General features: G+C 41.0%; 1 protein-coding gene across 1 annotated transcript in view; it reads left to right on the top strand.

The window, feature by feature from the left end:
- Carmil1 (capping protein regulator and myosin 1 linker 1) overlaps positions 1-20887 on the top strand; it is a 310075-nt gene that overhangs the window by 203092 nt on the left and 86096 nt on the right. The window contains exons 18-23 of the mRNA XM_004640140.2: positions 6964-7045; positions 8119-8218; positions 8322-8376; positions 12500-12672; positions 14280-14348; positions 17791-17884. Coding sequence (XP_004640197.1) covers positions 6964-7045; positions 8119-8218; positions 8322-8376; positions 12500-12672; positions 14280-14348; positions 17791-17884 — 573 coding nt within the window. The remainder of the gene's footprint in view (positions 1-6963; positions 7046-8118; positions 8219-8321; positions 8377-12499; positions 12673-14279; positions 14349-17790; positions 17885-20887) is intronic.

Here is a 20887-nt window from a genome sequence, read left to right as displayed (position 1 = left end):
TTTGCTTAGTTTAGCTTGTTCTAAGTAGGTGCTTTAGACCACTGAGCCATCTCACCAGCCCCTAACTTAGGGTTTTAGTATCAGTATTGTGAGCTACTTGTTGGGAAAAAAGAAAAGCAAAACTTATTTTTAAAAAATGACCCTCAAAAGTGGCCCCTCACTGTGGAACTATTATATGCAAATCAGTAGTCTTTCATTTACCCAAACAGACTAGAAAGTAGAAACCCACAGGGGCAGTACGGTAGGAATAATCTGCTCAGGAGCACTTTACTAAGGGGTGTGTCAATAATTAAAACCTTTGTTAGAGTAGGAGATGAAGGGAATGGGGTTTTCAAAGGAGGAAGATTAGTATTCATGTGACAGCACTGTGAGATCAAGCTGCTGATTGGCGTGATGTGTATGATGTGGTTTTTACTATCCTGACGAAACACCTTGAGTACCTATGCTAACATCTTTTATTTCATTCTGTGATAAAGCTGGAATGCGAGTAAGTTATCATCTTCTTGCCCTGTTTATAGTTGAAGAAGCTGAGGTCTAAAGAAGCGGAAATGGTCCAGCTCACGAAAGGCAGAGCCATAGTGAAAACTCTAACCTGATTTTCTGTTATTAATAACAATATTGATGGTGGAAACTATTAGACTATGAAGTGTGGTTAAACATTTTCTTCTTCAATGCAGTGATATAGGACATGTGCTCAAAGAATACTGTTATATTGCCGTATGATTTGTTCCCTAGACATCTTTGTAATCTACCTGGAATTGTTTAAAGACAGAGTAGTTAGCGGCCGGGGAGATGGCTCAGTGGAGTAAGTGCTTCCCTGGCAAGAGCAAGGGCCTGAGTTCAATCCCCGGTTCTGCCATAAATAAATAAATAAATAAATAAAATCTTTTTTCAAAAAGACAGAGTAGGTAAGGCATAGAAAAATTGGTATTTTTGTAGGTCAAAAATGTCAGGCTGTATAGGCAGTCCTTTAGGATTTAGTCTAATTGCTGGTAGACTTACTTTTATCACTTTTTTTTTTTTAAATTTTATTTATTTATGTATTTGTGTGCAGCCAGCTCAGCCCACCAGGGGGCGGGGCTGGCTGGCATGTGGTGCTGGGGGATTGAACCGTGGTCCCTGTGCTTTGCTAAGCTTGTTCTGAGTAGGTGCTTTAGACCACTGAGCCATCTCACCAGCCCTATCACTTTTTTTTTAAGACAGAAATTCAGATCAAATGGTTAATCTCTGATGTGATCGACCACTATTATTATGATAATCCCAACTTAATTATGGGTTTTTCTTTACTTATAATAGGAAAAACTGATACCTGTGAGAAAGAGAAGCCTTGAAAGTATTTTAGTATCATGTTCATCACCAACTTACAGCTTAAATTACAACACTGGTGACCACATTATAAACTCACACATAGCTGTTCATGAAAGCTGGTGGAATGTGATACTGTTTTTAAGCTGTTTTACAATGTTTTGTCACCTATTGTTGCTTAGGCTAGATATCCAAATTTAACTACGTATTAGTTTGTTCCTCTTTATGATATTAAACCTCCCTGCAAGGCCTTTGGAGTTGCCATGTAACCAAGTTGGATGCTTGGTGTGTTGAGGATTTGCCTTTATTCTTTCTCATTTGGTATTTCTGAATTTATTTAGTGCACTCAGAAAGGAGCTTTCACTACCTAAAAGGTTACCGTCACCCAGGTGTAGATTGTCCAAAGTGCGCAGAACCCCTTTTGAGCTTACTAGTCAAAAATCACAGAAAAATTTATGTGATTCTCCTATGAACAGATACATTAATTTTAAAAATCCAAAAGATGATGGAGAATATTGTCCCTGTCACCATGGACCTGATGGGCGGTCGCTTCTCCTGGTTCAGGCCTGTGTTCGGAGGCAGCAGGTGTCTGCAGCAGAGTGCTGGCGCTTTGTGCTGCATGTAACCTTGCAGTTCCTGACGTGGGCCCTGACTGCCCAGTCCCTCTTCTGTTGGGAGCTGATAGCTTCCCCAAGCCATGGAAACAGGACCCAGGGAAACACCTGGAAGCTTTTATGTCCATGTGTCAGTAATTTACTATAAAACATCTTCTGTGTAGAGTATTTGATCTGGATTCACTGCTTCTCTTGATAGGGAGGGGGTTGGAGGAATGAGTTTTTAATCAGGCCTATGTAGGAGCCAGAGAAGGTAAAAGACATCATCGGCGATGCTGGTGGAGGAGGTGACAGGGCAACCAAGGAGGAATCAAGCTTACGGCGACTTTGCTTAAGGAAACTGGTTTGAAAGGAACTATGCGCCATATTCCTTTTTTGTACATCAGAATTTTCTTGTAGATCTTAGAATATTTCAGTTTTTCTGAAATAGCTATTTTGCATTCAGTAATTTGATTGACAGAGATTCCCACTTGATGTGATTAAAGTATGTGCAGGAACTTATGACTTACAGAACTGCTTTTCTGTTAGACAAGTATGGTCAATATTTGAAGAACTAAATCCAAAAGTGTTGTCTGTATTCTTTTGGATCAGTGAGGGCTAAAATGCTTAGTAGTGAAATTAACCTTGTTTGATCTTGTGTGGCCTTGTGTAACCTCCATTCTTATAGGGGTCAGCCTCCCTGGGTCCCTTAATGTGGTCCACATCCTTGACATTATCCCTTCATTTCCAGCCCCTTGATCTCTTAGTGCTGCAAGAGTCTTCTCTTTTGACTGAGAAAATGTCTCATGGTAGTCTTGGGGTCCGAAGGAGTGCACAACCAGGGGCAGAGCTGCAAGCAGGGGGCTCCATCCACACCTGGGGCCAGCACTTGGCTGGAAAAATGATTACCTCCCTCCAGCCGTTGTTTTTCACCTGTTGAGTGTACATAATAATAGCTCTCAGGGAGTGTTTGTGGCACAGTGCCACCTGGCTGGGCCTCCGGAGCGAGAGCCATTGTTTGTGGAGAAAGAGCTTTACTGTGGGGAGCTGTGAGTGTCAGAATTTATAGTATAAGTCCCATATTGCCTTTCTAAAATTTTATTTAGAAGATACCAACATTTTCTTTTAGTAAATAATGTTTTTTATTATTAATATATTCTTTGTATTTTGGTAAATAATATTCCGTAGTTACCAAAAACGTGTTTTGGAATTGCCTTTAATGCCATCTTGGGTCTTTAAGAAGGATCAGATTCATGATTGTAGGGTTACACCTGATTTTGGAAACAGTGTAGTAGTGTCTCTAGTGTGTCCAGATTTCCTGCAGCTGCTCCTAATTCACTCTCGAAGGCGCAGGGCTCAGCGTTCGTGCAGTTAGGCACAGAAATGTGTGTCCCTTTCCTTCGAGTCTGGTTCCTGAGGACGTGACATGTGAGACTGTCCTGTGTGGTACTAGTGATCCTGGAGTTGTGTGCGTGCCCTCACCCCAAGGGAAGCAGGGGATCTGTGTGTTCTGATGTTTTTTTTTAATCATATTACCTATAATAATATGATTATTGTGTAATATCATTATTCGATGATTCTTCTCTTCACAACTCAAGAGAAGAATTGATAAATATTTGAAATGAATTCTTAAGCTTATTATCCTTCTAAGTGAGAGGAAAGGCTCTGATTGTGTCTGAGATGGAAAAACTAACTAGTACGTAGGATTAGTTGCAAATCTAGGTGTGACAGTCCCTTCAAGGGGAGAATGTCCCCCAGATTATCATGTGCCTCTTGACAGTCGATGATGAATAGAAAAGATACTAAAATTTGCAACAGGTAGGACATTGTAGCAAGTGAGTAGAAACTCTGAAGGTAACTCCATTTAGTCTCATAGTCATGTAGAGCCTCGTGCACCTCCCCTCTGCTGCTTCCCTCTCAGGCCAGGTACAGAACACAAACCTGCATGCTTCCCATGGCAGGCTACACACACGAGCTTTGTGACACATGCAGCTCTTTGCCCCTCAGAATAACTGTATTTACATTTATCACTTTTAGGTATAAAACTGTCACTTGGTGTCAAACGCTCCTAGCAGCTGTACATTGAGCTAAATGTTGTATAGTCTTTCCTTGTGTGTGTGTGTCTTTGGAGAACTTATACTATTTATGTGAAAATAGGGTTAAAAATTAATTTGTTAAACTTGGAACCCGTATAGGAGAAAATAGATAAGTCTAGTATTATTTTATACTTAAAATGTTTTATTACGTTTTAAATGACAGATAATATTCAGAAAAGTAAATTATCAAAAAGCAGTGGGATTTAGGGGCTTTGGGGGGAGCTTCCTTTTTCCCTCATTATGGGTATCTGAGTATTAGATACACCTTTTCACTTAGAATGCTGAGTAGCATCTAAAATGAGTGGGAGGAAACTACTCTCAAAAGAAACACGATTTTTTTTTAACATTTTGAAAAGTGTTCAATGATTCAGTCACACTTACTCTTCTTTGATCTTCCTTGCTTTTAAATAAAGCCAGTGTGTGGGATTCAAATGAGGGTAATTTTAAAAACTGGTTTCATGCATACATGCGGGCATGGCTCTAATTATGCAAATTCATTTAAAAGGTTTTCATCTATAGTAATGGAGAAAAGCTTTTACTGTTTGAGGATGGCTCCAGCTTTTGGGGGAATTTTGGGCACTTAATAATGTGTAAATCTAATTGAATACTTTGGTAACTAAAAATCAGTTATTTAAATTTTTGATTTTGTTTTAGGAGTGTATTTTAGTTATAAATGTTTCTTTGAACTCCTTCCTTTTTTATCGAGTGTGTTGATAGACTTTAGCTTCTTTATTCTTCTTGTTCTGCTGCTGCTGATGATGTTTTTTTCTGTTTTCTCTTTGGCTTCCCTTAGCTTGGCCACTGTGTAAGTACTTTATGAATCAGTAAGTTAGGCTATATTAGTATATTGGATTATCTTAAAATATATATTAGCTTTATGCACAAATGTTACAAATATTATCAGTGAAGAATATTTATTAAATAGAAGTGAACATGTAAGTCCTACTTACATTTTTCATTTCTATGAATAGAAAAGTTTTGCTATATAATGGTAGAATTTGGAGATTTTCTTCTAGCAATTTTATTTCTCAACAGAGAAATCATTGTCAGCGAATATGGAAGTGTAAATATTTATGAGCTTTTGTTTTAATCTCCTTAAGATTATCTTTTTTCCATGCTCTAAAAGCGGAAGTGAGTTTCCTCGAAGCACTTGCTTAAGCGAGCTCTTCCTTTACCTATGATGTAGTCTACACGCGCAGTCTGCATACATACATGTTTACGTGTTCGGTTGCTGACAAACTGGCCTGTAACAGTGCTTCTCAGAACTACTTATGGGGAAGAACCTGTGTTTTGTTTTTGTGTTATATAAAATATTTCTAATGATCATAATCCAATACTTTTGTAACTGTTATAAGTGAATTACTACACACGTAAAGACATAAAATATACAAGTCCTTATGTTTAATTATTAGACATTTAATGATTAGTTAGGGATCTAAAATTGCTGCCAAGGTTTCTAAAATACTTACGCTTGATTCCTGCATTTACTTGATGCAGAGCAGTAACAAACTCAGAGCAGACCAGCGCTTGTCTGCGATCACGCTTGGAGTAGCAGGGTGCGGGGAGGCTCTGGGGGTGGCAAGGCGAGAGAAGCATGCTAAGGGCATCTGGGGAGATCTGCAGCCCTGGAAGTGATAGAGCAGAGTCTCTGTATATTTGAAATCCACCCCCAAGGATTTAATCAGTTATGGATTATAAATATTTGGACCACAACAAAACCGTGTCTATAGTGAGCGTGTGCAGAAGCACCCGCCCCATCGTTCCCTAAACAATACAGTATAACTTTATGCAGCACTTACGCTGAGTATTGTAAGTAATGTAGAAGTGATTTAAGGCATACAAGACAGTGTCACTAGGTTATATGCAAATACCATACTGCATCTTGTCAAGGGATTTGACCATGCTCAGATTTTAGTATTTGCAGGGGGTCCTGGGACTCATACCGCATCAGTCCCAACAAAAGACAGCCAGACAGTGTGAGGAGCTGGTGCTTGCCACTGTTGACAGTCCATACTTTCATTTAGAAGCGCTGAGGCTGTGGCATGGGTTTCCCTGAAGTAGAGGTATCAGTTTCTTTGAGCGTTCCACCTCTGTGTGAGCTCTTTTAGATACTTCAGAACAATTGGTTATCACCTTGTAAAGTAGGAATGGCTGAAATTAAAAACACCAACCAAAATATTCTTGAATTAAAAAAAAACAAACCTAAATAACTATGTAAGATTCTGCTTCAGGTACAAGAGGGTTTTGGACTCAAAATGTGAAATAGTGAAATGAGAATTCAGCAAATAAATAAAGCACCTTATGTTAGAATTGGATTTTGAAATTTATATAAATTTTAATGTTCCCACCTGAAAAATGGACCCATGTTTCTTGGCTTTGGTAGGTTCCCTATTTGTGACAGTTCTTTTTCCTCTCTCTCATTAGTAAGTCTACTGAGCAAAAAGGCCACATCTTGGGAAATAGCACATCCTGCACAATTTCTTACCCAGAGGAGGAACTCAACAAATATTTGCAGAATAGGAAAAAAACAAACAAACAAAAAAATTAAAAACCTGTTATCTCCATGACATAGACTTTGGCTTCATAAAAGTTTGGGTTTGTTTTCTTGGGCCGTTGTTTTCTACTAGTAGAGAATGAATATTTTAACACTAGATATAATGAAACAGTGACTTGCTTATACCTAAGACAGAGCTGTTAGATTTTTAAAAGTTAGAAGTGAAGAATGTCTCTTCAGCTTAGTATATACTGTCTTATAGCAAATCTGCATTGTCTCCATATTTCTTCTGTTTCTTTAGATTTTAGGGTTTAGAGTTAGATCGTGTATGGTAAACAACAGCATTTCTCTTCCATTGATTATAGGTTTTTGCCATTGGTAACTGCTGTTTTGGCGGGGAGTTTGTAGCTCTTTAAGACTAGTTACACCTCAAGGAGGATAAAGGTGTGACTTTGCCTTTGCTTCTCCTCTCTAGCTGCGATCAGGAGGAGCTCAAGTCTTAGAAGGCTGCATTGCTGAGATCCACAACATCACCAGCTTAGACATCTCCGACAATGGTGAGTCAGGTATCAGAAACGAAACTAAAATACCGCATGAAGCAAGTTAGGAAGGGAAAGTAATCTTCTACTCTAATCTAGCCAATGTCTTGTCTTGTCTTGTCTTCTCTTCTATTCTATTCTCTCTCCTTCCTTCCCTTCCCTTCCCTTCCCTTCCCTTCCCTTCCTTCCTTGCTGTACTTAGGGAAGGGTCTACAGGGTGTTAAGGGTCTCACTACGTAGATCGGACTCTCCTGTTTACAGCCTCCCAAGTGCTGGGATTATAATGTGTGCCATCATGCCCAATCTCCATCTTGTCTCAACGTGCCCCAGGGGCAGGGCCGGCGTGGCACACTGGGGTCAAAGCCTGGCCACTGCACTCTGCCAAAGCAGGCGCTTTAGTCTGCTGAGCTGTCAGGCCAGCCCTTCAACATCTTGAGGAACAGTATTATTTAATTTTTTAAATAATAAAAATTTAACATTTAATATTAGAGTTTATTGGTGGAATAAATTTTTGCCAACATCATACTAAATTGATTTCCTTGGTCAAATACCCAAGTTCTGTGTTATGAAACAACTAATTTAAAAGTCGGTAACAGCAATACTTTAATAAAAATCTGAGCCCAACTTTTTACGTTATTGGTTATAATAAAATTGTGACCTTATTTGCATATTCAGAAGTTTACTTGCTCCTTTTTGACGGGGCTGGGAATCTATTAAATGTGCACAGGCAAATTTAACTACAGTTCTCTGTCGGTGTGTATTGGCATCCTGTCTCACAAGAGATGGGGACAGATACAGTGTTCTGCCGTCATCCATGCTCCAATCCTGCTGACTTCGCTTAACCACCAGTTGTGTAAGAGATTTAGATAAATCTTTGTAGAGAATGAGTTTATTCCTGTGGATTAATAGAACATGAAAAGATGGCAGAGAGTTCCCTTGAAAACAAAAGATTAGATTCCTAGGCTCCCAGCCCAATCCCAAGCTCAGTACAGGAAGCCGTCCAACTGGGTGTCACCTTCACTCAATTATATTCCAGCAGAGAAGTCTTTTATACACATGTGTTTTGATTTCTCTACTTTGATTCTTTCCAGGTCTAGAATCTGACCTATCTACTTTAATAGTGTGGCTGAGTAAAAACAGATCAATCCAGCACCTGGCACTGGGCAAAAATTTTAATAATATGAAATCCAAGTAAGAGTTTTAAAATTTTGTTTATATAGCAATGATGAAAATAACCAACCTCCTGAAAACTTTTGATTTGATTTCACTGTCCACATCTTTAAAATTTCTTTAGAAATCTGACACCTATCTTGGACAACTTAGTGCAGATGATTCAAGATGAAGACTCAGTGAGTATTACTTTAAATGCTTTTGACTGATGTCTGTTATTCATTGCCTATTGATTATTTCTCCTGGACTAATGCCAGAAATGCTCTCTGATAATTTTATTTAAGTGTAAATTTTCTGTTTATTTTTAAAAAATTAGATATGCTTTAGTAGAATTGTATTTAAAATAAAAGAATTGTATTTAAAAATGTATCATTTATTTCATTCAATACCAATTAAAGGAAGACAATAACTAGTGAATTTGAAAAATTACTTGTGGATCCCTGTGCCTGTCTTTTAATTCACTGTACCATTTCCAAACTTCCGCCAATGTGCCAATCTGCAGGTCAGCTAGTTGACTCTTCGATCTTAAGTAATTCTAAGAAGCATCCTCCTGCTCTGCAGGAAGTAACTGTGCAGAGTGCCAAGAGACTAGGGAAATTCCCTCTCGTCTTCCCGTGTTTCTTGAGCTCCAGTAGTCCTCCTGGTATTTTTATCCCCTTTAGTTGTTCCTGAGCAAAGCTTAGCTCCAGGGTAAGAAATTTAACTTCAGATATTTTGCTGCCCTTTAAGCTATATTAAGAACAAAAGGCATACTACTGACAAAGTAAGAAGCATTCTACCATGGACTTCTCAGTTAAGAGCTGGTGTGTCAGATCTCATGATTTACTGGTGTACTTGAAAGTTTTGCCTCTTTCTTCTCCAAGTCCTCTCTGGTTACCAAATTCATCCTGCATAGTTCCTCAAATCCAAGTCAATTTGAACATGAGGAGGCATACTATTCGTGTGTTGTTAGGGCTACTCTTCTGTGTGATGAGACTGAATTTCCTCACTTAATCAGATGAAGTGTGGCACATTTTGAATAAAGAACCATTCCTCCTTTTGGATTTATACCCAGAAAATAACTGAGAGTTTTATTACAGATATAAAGTAGAAGGCCCAAGGGCCCAGAGGGGCAGGAATGGGAACTTTTTTGCCCTCGTCCTTGCCGCACCTGTAGAGGTGCTCTTAGCTGGCTGCCAGGAGGAATTTCGGTTCTCTTGTCTCTTCAATGTGCTTCTAGTTTCTAACTTAGGGTCAAAAAATTTAAGCTCATTAGTGTTTAATGAATTCAAGTGCTTCTCTTTGCCTTCATTTTGGAATAAACCCCCATATTTTGTTACTATTATGCTGGGTTATTAAAATTAGAGGTGTAATTAGGATGTAATTTATACTTTTCAGATTTCACCTATTTGTTTTACACATTTGACTCTGAACTACTATTAGTATTTCCGTTTTTCTGATTTTAGATGATTAGAGAAGTTAATTTGCAGAACTGTACTTAATATTCGTTTTCAAATGTTTGTGTCTTGAATATATGCAGTGTATTATTTGTTGAAAAATAAAAATAAAAAAATAAAAAAAAAGTTTGTGTCTTAGTACACATATTAGGAAAATTTATATTTTACAAAAAGTATATATTCCATATTTTAGTGCACGGTATCATCAAACTATTTCCATAATTCTTGAAATCTCTTAACATAATCATGTAAAATTCATTTACCTATTTGAAGATGGTGGTGTTTGCTATGTAAATGTCAAGCCTAAGTTTGATTAATGTGTTACTAATGCTGTACAATGAATAGATTTTCATTTTCATGGCATTGCAAAATAGGTGACTCAAAAAAAAATACTTTTTTTCTTACTTGTGAATCAGTGGGGTGCAGAAGTATTTTAAATCATTAGGCGTTGAGTCTCATGGGCCAGGGATATAGCTCAGTGGCATAAGCACCTGCCTGGCAAGTATAAGGTCCTGAGTTCGATCCCAGTACCCCAAAACAAAAAAAAAAAAGTGTAGTCTCATGAGTTCCCAATTTCCATAGAGAGCTGGTACAGTGGGGCTCATTTAAAAATCTTATTTACTAAGAGTTTGGAGTATATAAAAGTGTTCTTTGCTTTTGTTGTTCTGATCTTTTGTCTGTAGAGCTGCCTCTCTGACAGCCCAAGGGACACTACATTCTCCCAGAAATACATGTTCCACTCAATTGAAACCTGGATGCCTCCATGGGACACCGTTGTCACTTCCAGCTGCAGGTGACAGCAGTCCTGGCTACTGTAGCCAGAATCCCAGGATGGTATTGAGGGCCAGGGTAGCAGAGATTCTTGATCTGAGTCAAGGCCCACATTGTAGCCAGAACAGAATGTGTTTCTCCTGGGAGTGCCTGGACCCAGGAGACAATCTCAGATAAGCAGGCTCAGCTTTGAAAAGAAACAGTAAGATTTCAGATAGTTGTGGTGCATGCCTGTGCAGTAAATCAGGAAGGGATGACCTTATAAATATGCATGCAATTCAGACTTTTCTGTTCACATTAATGAATCTACCTATTTTAAGTGTTAACTGGGGTGTATTAGAATTTGAATATAGTGCTAAAAATCATTACGCACTAGCTTGGAGAGTTGGCACTTTTCCAGTAGTAGGAAGAAGCCATAATGTATCACTTCTGTGGTAGTTGAATAGGGATGGTTGAAATGATGAGAGATGTGATTGCAGCTTTTGATTAAAACAATGCTGCATTTGCTTTTGTGTAAAGCATTACCTTGCCTGAATCTGTAGCATTTGTTTTTTTTCTGTTTAGCTGAATGGAAGCGACCTCTCTAAATCTACCTGAGTCTATAGTTGTGCAGATTTTTGGGCTAGGGCTTTAATGCCTTCATGCTTAACAGTCTATTTAGCTTTCATCAATTTTATTATAGTTAGTATACTGATGCTTTCTGATTTCATAATGGATGAATTCAGTTTGAAAACCATGTAATTGGGATGATAATGACGGCAAATACACAGTCAAACATGTAGCGGCTCTTTGCTGATCGCAGAGTCTGGAAGTCACGTGCAGCTCCCCATGATTTGGCCCTGCGGTGGAGACCGCCTCTCAGGTGCTGCCATGGAAGTCAGGGCGGCGGGGCTGAGCAGATGCAGACATGTCTTAGACTGCGTGGGTTCTGCACGGAGGCCACAGGCACCAGGGCATATGGTCAAAGATAACCTGAGTCTACGTCCAGAATCCACCTCCCCGAGGTTTTTGAGCTGCTTGTGAGTATGGCTGATGTAGACTGCTTCATACAGTGGTGGAAGCCATCTGAGTCCCCTCACTGGCTTAGGCCTTGGAGCTCTCAGCCACTCTGTTAGCTCAGGTCCCACTCACACCAAGCCTTCAGCCCAGGTGCCCATGGCATTAGCCAGGCAGCAGAGTACATCACACAGACGGGGAGTATTCTTTTTGTTGTTGTTATTTGGTCTAGTACCCTGCAGGTCAAGTAAAGCCTGCTGCCAGCCTGAGGGACTTCCAGCTGTTCCTTAAATGGACAAGAGTATGGTGGTTGGGATTCGCTGTCTAGTGTATGGAAAAATAAGGTCACAGAAGGCTGACTTTTTTTTCCCTTTAATTTTACATGTGTCTTCTGAACGATGCTTAGAAGGTACAGTTAAGTCATGATCAAGAAGTGACAAGATTAGCTAAGTGGGCAGCATAGCATAGTAGTCCGGAACATGGACTCTGGAGCCAGGCCTTTTGGTGTATGTTCTATCATTGTCACTGGTTGAGATGCTTAACCTTTCTGTTTCATGTTTGAAAAATGGGAATAATTGTAGCACCCAAGTACTGAGAGATTGGGAGGAGTAAGTGAATCAGTATATGTCAGAAGCTTAAACAGTGGTTAGACACAGTCATTGTTTAGATAGTAAACTGAACAAAATTTTGACTGGTTTTTATTTTGCATTTGTCCTATAGTAGTATTTTAAGGTATCGTTTCACCTTGTGTACAAGTTAAACAGGTAAGGAGCAAGAGCGTAACTACATTGAAGTTGAGGGTGTCATGTCCTGTTTTTATTTATCTTATCCTGTTCTCCCCTTGAACAGAGCTGGTTTATAGCTTCCTGGGAGGCGAAGCCCCAGATATTCAGCCCCAAACCCCAACTTCTCCAGATTTCATTCCACGGGTTATTTTAATGCAGAACTTTCAGGTTCAAGCCATGAGTGACTTTTAGGCAGTAGTTTCACAAGTAGATTGAAGACCAGGGACATGTAGCCTGGATTCTTCAGGAAAGGAGTCTCGAGGAACTGCTACTTTGATGGCACTGTTGAGCCCTGCCTGGTGTTTACTCTACAGCCTTTGCAGTCCTTGTCCCTGGCCGACTCGAAACTCAAGACCGAAGTGACCATTATTATCAACGCCCTGGGAAGCAACACCTCCCTCACCAAGGTGGACATCAGCGGGAATGGGATGGGGGATATGGGAGCAAAGATGCTGGCCAAGGCCCTGCAGATCAACACCAAGCTCAGGTAGGCGCTGCCGGGACAGCTGGGACGAGGGCCTGCAGTTAAGTCTTGGTAGGATGACACGCGCAAGTCTCCAGATTTTGACAGTGATTCTTTTCAAACTGTTGCCTTCAACGTTTCTGTCATAAGGTGAAACCTGAGACATGTCATAGTTTCCTGTCCGCATTGGTGCTGGCAGTGGCTGGATGTTCAGGTGACTGGACTGAGAAGCAAAAAAGGGTCTGTAGACCCCGTAGTGAGCAGCCAGACAGTAGAAAGGGCTGACACAAAGGATTACTTTCCCCAGTGGTCCTGTATTGCTCAACAGGACAAGTTCTAGGCAGCGCTGTGCAGTGGTTTCATAGTTCTGCGGACATCAAGCACATATATACTTGCACAAATTAAATGTCAGGAAGCAATAAAATTTGTGGTTTATCACTGACCAAAATGCCCTGATTTCATGCATGTTGGTCCTGAGTTTTGGGTCCAAAGTCTTTTCTCACTTTCAACCCCTGCAACATAAAGACTTAAAGCACAGGGGTACAGAAATGTTCAGGTTCAAAGGCAAGTTACTCTCCTGTCCACAGACCCTAATGTTTCCTCAGCATGGGTTGTAAAGGACTAGGGATGCAGGCACTCTGCTGCTGTCCTCATTCAGAGAGACCAGGGTGCTGCTGAGTCCATCTGTCCAGGGGAGAAAGTGCCCATGCATGCTGCACCTCAGCTCTTTCCCTGTTTTTCTCTTCTTCTCGGGTCAATGGCAGAATCTGACCCTTCTGTCTAAACTGGAGCCAAAGGCCAGAAAGCACACCAGGGCCTCTGAAAGTCTGTGTGTATGTAAAGATCACTGAGATTAGAATGGAAAGGCAGTAAAATCCTTGAGGTTGGGATTATATAAATGAAAAATATTTTTGGTGTCAGGGTGAACTGATAATTTCTAAAATACCTTTCAAGCATACACACTCTCAAGGTGACATCGAAAAGGTTCTTCCAAAATACGTTTTTTGCTTAATAAGTGAAACAATGTCCTGTTTTTAGTGATGTAGGCCTTGGCAGCAGGGAGAGAAATTCCATAATTGCTGATGACGTCAGGCCAACAAAATTATGAAAAAATGTGACAAGATTTTTCTCTCTAGTGTTTTAGAATGGAGAAGGTATCGGTAGCTAAACCTGTGTGTGTTTGGGGCTTGTATGTGCTCTGCATTTTCCCTAAATAGCTTTAGCTTTAGATACAGAATTTAGAGTACTAGTGGGGGATATCAGAGCAATCAGGTTCTAGAGTTTTCTGGGTTACAGAATGCTCCGTGATATAATGGTAAGTTAATGTGAGTGCTGTCACTTTTAGGTGCAGTTTTTGCACCCTGGCCGAGGTGTAAAGGTGTCCACATGGTGGGGCTCAGTGGTAGAGCATGTGCTTTGCTTATGTGAGGGCTTACGTTGAAGTCACACCATCAGGCAACAAGCGAATATAAATTAGGGGGAAAGCCTGTGTTTATTTTGTTTAAAACAAACATGAGCATTATTCATTGCTCACATAATGCCACAGTGTTGCTTTTAAGAGATTTTTATCCAGTGGGAGAATTCTTTACTCCGGAGTATCTGATCAAGTATATGGCTTCATTTTCAAACAGGACCGTGATATGGGACAAGAACAATATTACCGCACAAGGCTTTCAAGACATAGCTGTTGCCATGGAAAAGTAAGTTTTAACTAGGAGTGCTTTCTGAGTACAGAGGAGCCAGTGGTGTCAGCATTACTTGTGGGGTAGTGGAAGCCAGCAGTATTCTGGGAATCTGATTGGGATTTATGCTGTCGCTAGCCAGGCAGGGGGCCTTAGAAGACATCAACTTCTCTTCTAGCCTGGGTCCTCGCATGTATAAAGTGAGGGCGGAGATGCCTGATCCTCCAAAGACATCACATAGCCTTGGGACTAAAATCAGGCAAGGGGACAGACACATGATGATGGCTTCATCTCGTCCTTTTTTTTTTTTTTTTTTTTTTTTTTTACCACTCTAACAACTTTAAATCCAGTGCTAAATAACAAGGTCCAGCAAGTAGAAGTGAACTCGATCAATGATAAGCCCGAGGCTGATTTTTCTCATTACTATATAGACATTCTACTACTATATAGACTCTACTATATAGTCTTATATAGACATTCTTTTTGTTACTTCGTTACTAAAGCTTATGATTATTACTTGTTGATAAGTGTACTTTCTTGGTTAACTAAATATGAAAATAATACTAGAAATTTGATTTTTCCTTTCTCATACAGGAGCTTTCTTTTCCTCAGAATATAAATATATTCTGCTCATTAAAAATAGAAATCTGTTTTTTCCTTTGGATTTTTCAGTCCCTGTACTTGTTAAATAATAGAAATTGTCCAAAGAATACTTATAGCTAGCTACCTAGAAATAGAAGAGCAAGGCAGGGCAGTGAGAACACACATGCCCATACTACAGAGGTTGAGGCAAGATGTTTTCAAGGCAAAAAGGGAGAAATGCCCTGAAGCTACTTGTATCGTGAACACAATGCCCGTTCGTTTGGGGGACACTAGGTAGGAGGAGGTATTAGCTCAGTTGAATTGGTACCTTTTCCCTGCGTGTGTGTTCTGTCCAGAGCATTGTGTCTACGGGGCTGGCATCCTAGAGCAGGCTCACACAAAATCCACGCACACCTACAAAAAATGGAAAGATGCCAAGTGAGACGGGCTCTCTGTCAGCCTTTGAGATTCCTTAGAACATGTTTGTCTCACACAGGCAGGCGCAAGCCCTCTGCCTTCTTTGCTTTTGGGCTCCAGCTTGACTAACTCTGACGAGAACCACGTCATCATGCTATCATCAACTTCCATGTATTCTAAAGACAGAAATTATCCAAGGAGATTGTAGCATTGACATGGAGAAGCTATGAAATGTGACTGGGAAGTAAGGGAGCCACAGAACAGAAGCTCTTTGCCTTGGAAAGGGGCAGAAGTGTTCGTTTTGTACAATTTTCCCTGTAGATGAAGTCTCTAAGGAGGAGTTCTTGTGTACCGTGTCATGTGGTGGACACAGCTCCTAGACCAGGACTAGGAGTTCTTTCTCAGCCTCCAGCTCTGTCACCAACAAGCCTGTAGTCTTCACCAAAAGACTTTATCTCTTCAATAAATTCTTTTTCTCATTTTTTTTAAACCAGGGATTGAACTCAGGCCCTTGCACTTGCCAGGGAAGCGCTTATTCCACGGAGCCATCTCCCCGGCCCCTTTTTCTCATTAAGTGCAAGGGTAAGAACAGATGTGCTCTAGGAGCCTTCTGATACTAAGTCTTGTGATTCTGCTTCAGCCAGGAGGACAGAGCTGCTGAGTGCCTCGCCCTGTTGCTCTGAACTGAGGCTGTCACAGAAGGTGGATAAGGCAACTTACACCATGGAGTCACCATGGCCACCTCTCCCTGGGGGATCTGTGACTGTCGGGCCACTTCTTCTCGGGGGCACTGTGACTGCAGAGCCACCTGAAATTCCTCCTGACACACTGCAAAGCTGCTAAGGAGGGAGAGACAGTTACTTCTATATGGCTGCATTTGAGTGCAGGGGTCCCAGTGACTGCCCTGATGTGGCTGTGGGCTGCAGCCCCCGCTGGTGTTGAGGAGCAGCTGATAGTAAGCTCACCTAGTACTCAGGGTTTCCAGATGGAATGCAAGACCCTCGCCCACAGCTGTTGTGTATGCTGTGCTACAAGATTCTACTGTTTCAAAAATTACATTTGGTTTAAATAAAATCTCCTGGCTTGTAACATGATAAAAATTGGATGAGAGGAAGGACTATCAAAGCTATATACAGAGGACATTGTCTCCCAATTTCAGTTTGCTGGCTCCTCTGAAGACAGACAATTTTCTTAAAACAAAGCTAAGATCAAAATTAAAGTCGTAGAAACGATAGCCTTCTCTGAACCTTATACTTTTACATTATGGTACCTTACAAGTTGATAGGATATTTTTCCCATGAATTAGTAGCATATAAGTTACTGTTTTTAAGATAATAGTGGTTTTCTCTTCATTATTTCTTCATTGGTCGTAACTTATTTTAAGATCTATTTGTTCGTTCACTCTTGCAGTAGAAGTCATCTAAATGTCCCTGAAAATCTAAACTCAACTAAGGTAGCAGTGGGTCCCATTCAGTGAAGTAGGACAGCACCTCAGATGCCACAGGGTGGCTCAAAAGACAACAGTTCCTGAGCTCCACGCTGTAGAACTCACAGGTGCATTTCAGGGTGGGAATGAAAAGACATCTCCAGTGGTGAGGTTTGCTGTGAGGAAGCAACTGGGCCCGTGGCCATGTGTAGAAGGGTCAGGATCAGAGGTCGTGGCCAGACTTGGAGCCCCATGTGTTGTTTTACTCAGACTAAGTGCCTCCCCCTGTCTGTATCCCCCTGTGTAATCATGCTGTGACAGCAGTGGGATAATACCTGGGCACAGGTCCAGGCCTAGCCACATTGTTCAGCTTCTAGAGCCTCATGGACTTTGGCTGATCTTGGCCACAGCCTGAAAAGTTCCACTGAGATCAGCGTGGTGAAGCAGCAGTGTGCCCTTTGCCAGGGGCTCATCCCCCGTACAGGCACACGTTGTGGACTTGTTTATTTAAAGGAGCCAGACTCCACTTGGTCTTAGCCAAGAGGCTCAGATGAGAAGGGGAGACTGAACAGCCTGTTTTCATGGCTGCCAATGAGTGTGTCTTGCAGGCAAGCATTGTGTTTTTGTTTTTTCCCCTTGATCTGTTTGGGTCTGGCTGTCATGTGTAATAGCTGTGGTTTCAGACACCTTCAGATCTGCTGGTCACTGAAACCCTGCTCACATCGATGCTGTTGCCCCCCCCCCCCCACTAGTTCTCTTTCTCTTAGTTCATCTTTTTGGCCTTAATTTGAAGAGTCTGTCCTTACTGTAATTGAAAATAAAAAGCAAAACTGTTTTATGAGATGCTGACAAAGAACAAGCCTGCCAGGCTGCTATCCCGGTGGGCACCAGAGATGGCTGGGCTGTGATCAGGGGCCTAGAGTGGTCTGGCGATTTAGTGTCTTCTAAGCTACTCCTGCAACTACCATTTTGGATTTTTTTCTAAAGTACTGAGTTAAGGTCATAGAAAGTTATATGATATTCTCCTTTTTCTAGGAACTACACATTGAGGTTTATGCCTATTCCCATGTATGACGCTTCTCAAGCTCTGAAAACGAACCCTGAAAAAACAGAAGAGGCTTTGCAAAAGGTATTGTGAAATCAACAACTCCATTACAAAAATCAAAATTGGAATGGTGTTTCACTAACTTTGAACAAATGAAAAGTACTTCATTTTACAATTTTTTTGTTTTATGATTATGAGGAACATAATGCATGACTAAGGAGGGAAATAGTGAAGACTAAACATTTGTCATAGAATTTTAGTGGAGTAAAGTAACATTCTTCCAACATGAGCCTGTGAGATCCTGAGCATAGATAACTTCCTAATCATCCTTTGGAGACTGTGGGGAACTTAACAGCAGTTGTGTAATAACCTCCCTCTTCTCATCCTCAACAGATAGAACCTTGTCTCTTCGTCATCATTCAGTTTGGAATATTGTTGACCTTTTGCTTCACCATTCATGAAAGTGCTGGATATCCCTCCTTCTATGTTAGTCGAGTCTTCGTTGCCATGACCAAATACCTGAGAAAACAGTTTAAGAGGAAGGAGTATTTTGGCTCATGGTTTCAGAGGCAGCAGTCCATGGTCAACTGGTTCCATTGCTGAGGGCGAGATGAGGCAGAACCTCATGCTGCTCACCTCAGTGTAGCCAGAGAGCAGAGCAGGTGAGAGAGCCAGAGGAAGAAAATCTGAACAGGCAAAATGATCCAGTGGCTTTACAGAGAGGTGACACAGACAGGAAGTGGTACCTAGCTGAAGAGAGTGAAATGGACCGTGACCTTGAGGACCACACCCAGCCACTGTGAACTACACAGGCACAGTTCAGAAAAAATTAAATTCTACAATTTACCAGGAAAGCAAGTACAAGCAGATTGCTACAGCCTACCTTATTCTGAATTTGAGAATTTGCATTTCTCACAAGTTCTGTGATAGGCGATGGATGCAATGGGAGGTGGAAAGAAGCCCGTAAATCTGAACAGGCTAAAACCCACACTCCATCCCTCACTGGTGGCTTTCTGGGTGAGTACAGCCTGTTTGGTGTGGCCCAGCAGGAAATTCCATCCAGGATCTGGCTTCTTTCCACCTCCCATTGCATCCATCTCCTATCACAGAACTTGTGAGAAATGCAAATTCTTAAATTTAGAATCTGAGGTAGGCTCTCACAGTCTGCTTGTACTTGCTTTCCTGGTATTTTTAGAATGTAAGTGTCACTGCCCTGCTAGACACAGTGCCCATGCTGTGCATGCATGCGTGCTTGGATGCTTGCCTGTGTGCGTGCATACTTGGGTACATGTGTGTAGACTGCAACCAAGTATCAAACTATCAAGAAAATTTCTCAGAAACTTGGCTCCCCTGGGTGGATGTTTTCTCAGGATTCCCTGTGCCATGGGCCTTCAGACATTGTATTGAGTCATCTGCCTTTGGGTGTCTTTCTCCCAGTGGACTGAATTCCTCAAAAGTAGAACCTTTATATTTTTTAATGTTTTTATTTCTAGCAGCTAGTGCAGTGCCGTAATGCGCTGATACTTGTAGTCACTTGTGGAATAAACAGTAATGTTAGGAGAGAGGAAATGGCAGAATAAATTATTCAGGATTTTTATTCTAAAGACCTAACTGCAGACCAAACACTCTGACTTTGTAATTATTTAGAATTCACTTGATTTTTCTCATTTCATAGTTTTCCTGAAGTTACGTTTGATAATTTCCCAAAATAAATAGTAAATATTGAGCTATATAGATCCAGAAGGCTCAGAGGTGACCAATAAGGATCACTGCTAAAAAAAATAATCACACCTGAGGATATTTTATTCAAACTGCAAAAAGGCAAACAGTGAGAAAATCTTATTAGAAGCCAGAAGGAGAAAGCACCTAACATATTGAGAAGCAAGGATAAGAACCACATTCTGGGCTGGCAGTGTAGCTCAGTTTTCTAAAGCGCCTGCTTAGGCAAGCGCAGGGACCGTGGTTCGATCCCCCGCACAACATGCCATGCCAGCCCCACACCCAGGGCAGGCTGAGCCGGCCACACACAAAAAAAGAATCATATTCCACATTTTGTGGGAAACTATATGAGCAAGAAGAAAGTGCAGTAATGTGTTAAAAGAAAAAAAAAAAAGCAGCATAAAATTCTTCCAGTAACATTATCCTTCAGAAGTGAGGAGGAAAGATTTTTTTTTCTTTTGGTGGAACGGGGGATTGAACTCAGGCCATGGCGCTTGCCAGGGAAGTGCTTATTCTATTGAGCCATCTCCCTGGGCCCAAGATTTTCTAACATAAACAGAAACTGAGGGAATGGGTATCCATGGGATATTGTGCAAGTAATATTTTAAAAATTTCTTCATGCCTGCCGTGCAAGCCCTGCCCCCGGGGTGCGCTGAGACTGCACTTGAGACTGGGCGTGATGGGGCGTACCTGTAATCCCAGCTCTCAGGAGGCTGTAAACAGGCGGATCACTATGAGTCTGATCTAGTAGTGAGACCCTCAACACCCTGTAGACCCTTCCTTAAAATAAATTATTTATTTATTTTTATTTTTCGTCCCTAAAATTAAAAGAAAATTTTCTTCAGGGAGAATTATGATATAGGTTAGAAGTTCAGATCTGTATAAAAAAGGAAGAGCATTACAGAAGGAATAAGTGAAGGTGAAGTGAGACAGATGCTGGTTTGTTTTTCTCCAGTTGGCCAGATAGATGACCTTGTCTTCAAAATAGCAGTGCAGTGTAGTAGATGATCACAGCTTGTGTGAGGATGGGAGGAGCCAGAGTACCCTGCCGTAGGGCACATGCAGCCCCGGGAAGGGCGCAGTGATGTGTGCAAGTGGACTTGGACACATTATATATTATATGAAATGTGTATTTCAAACAGTAGGACCCAAACAAATTGATAAATATGTATAAATTGAGAATCTTCACTCTGGAATGTGTGAACCAGAAATATTTCAGGCTTTGCATATACATAGTGAAATATCTGGGGATTGGCACCCAGGGTCAAATATAAAATTTAGGGACCAGGGAAATGGCTCAGTGGAATAAGCGCTTGCCTGGCAAACGCAGGGGCCTGAGTTCAATCCCCTGTTCCGCAAAAAAAAAAA

This window comes from Octodon degus, unplaced genomic scaffold, assembly GCF_000260255.1.
Source record: "Octodon degus isolate 3935 unplaced genomic scaffold, OctDeg1.0 scaffold00119, whole genome shotgun sequence".
Classification (NCBI taxonomy): Eukaryota; Metazoa; Chordata; class Mammalia; order Rodentia; family Octodontidae; genus Octodon; species Octodon degus.
Note: the sequence above shows the minus strand (reverse complement) of the source record. Positions and strands in the feature narration are given on the sequence as shown.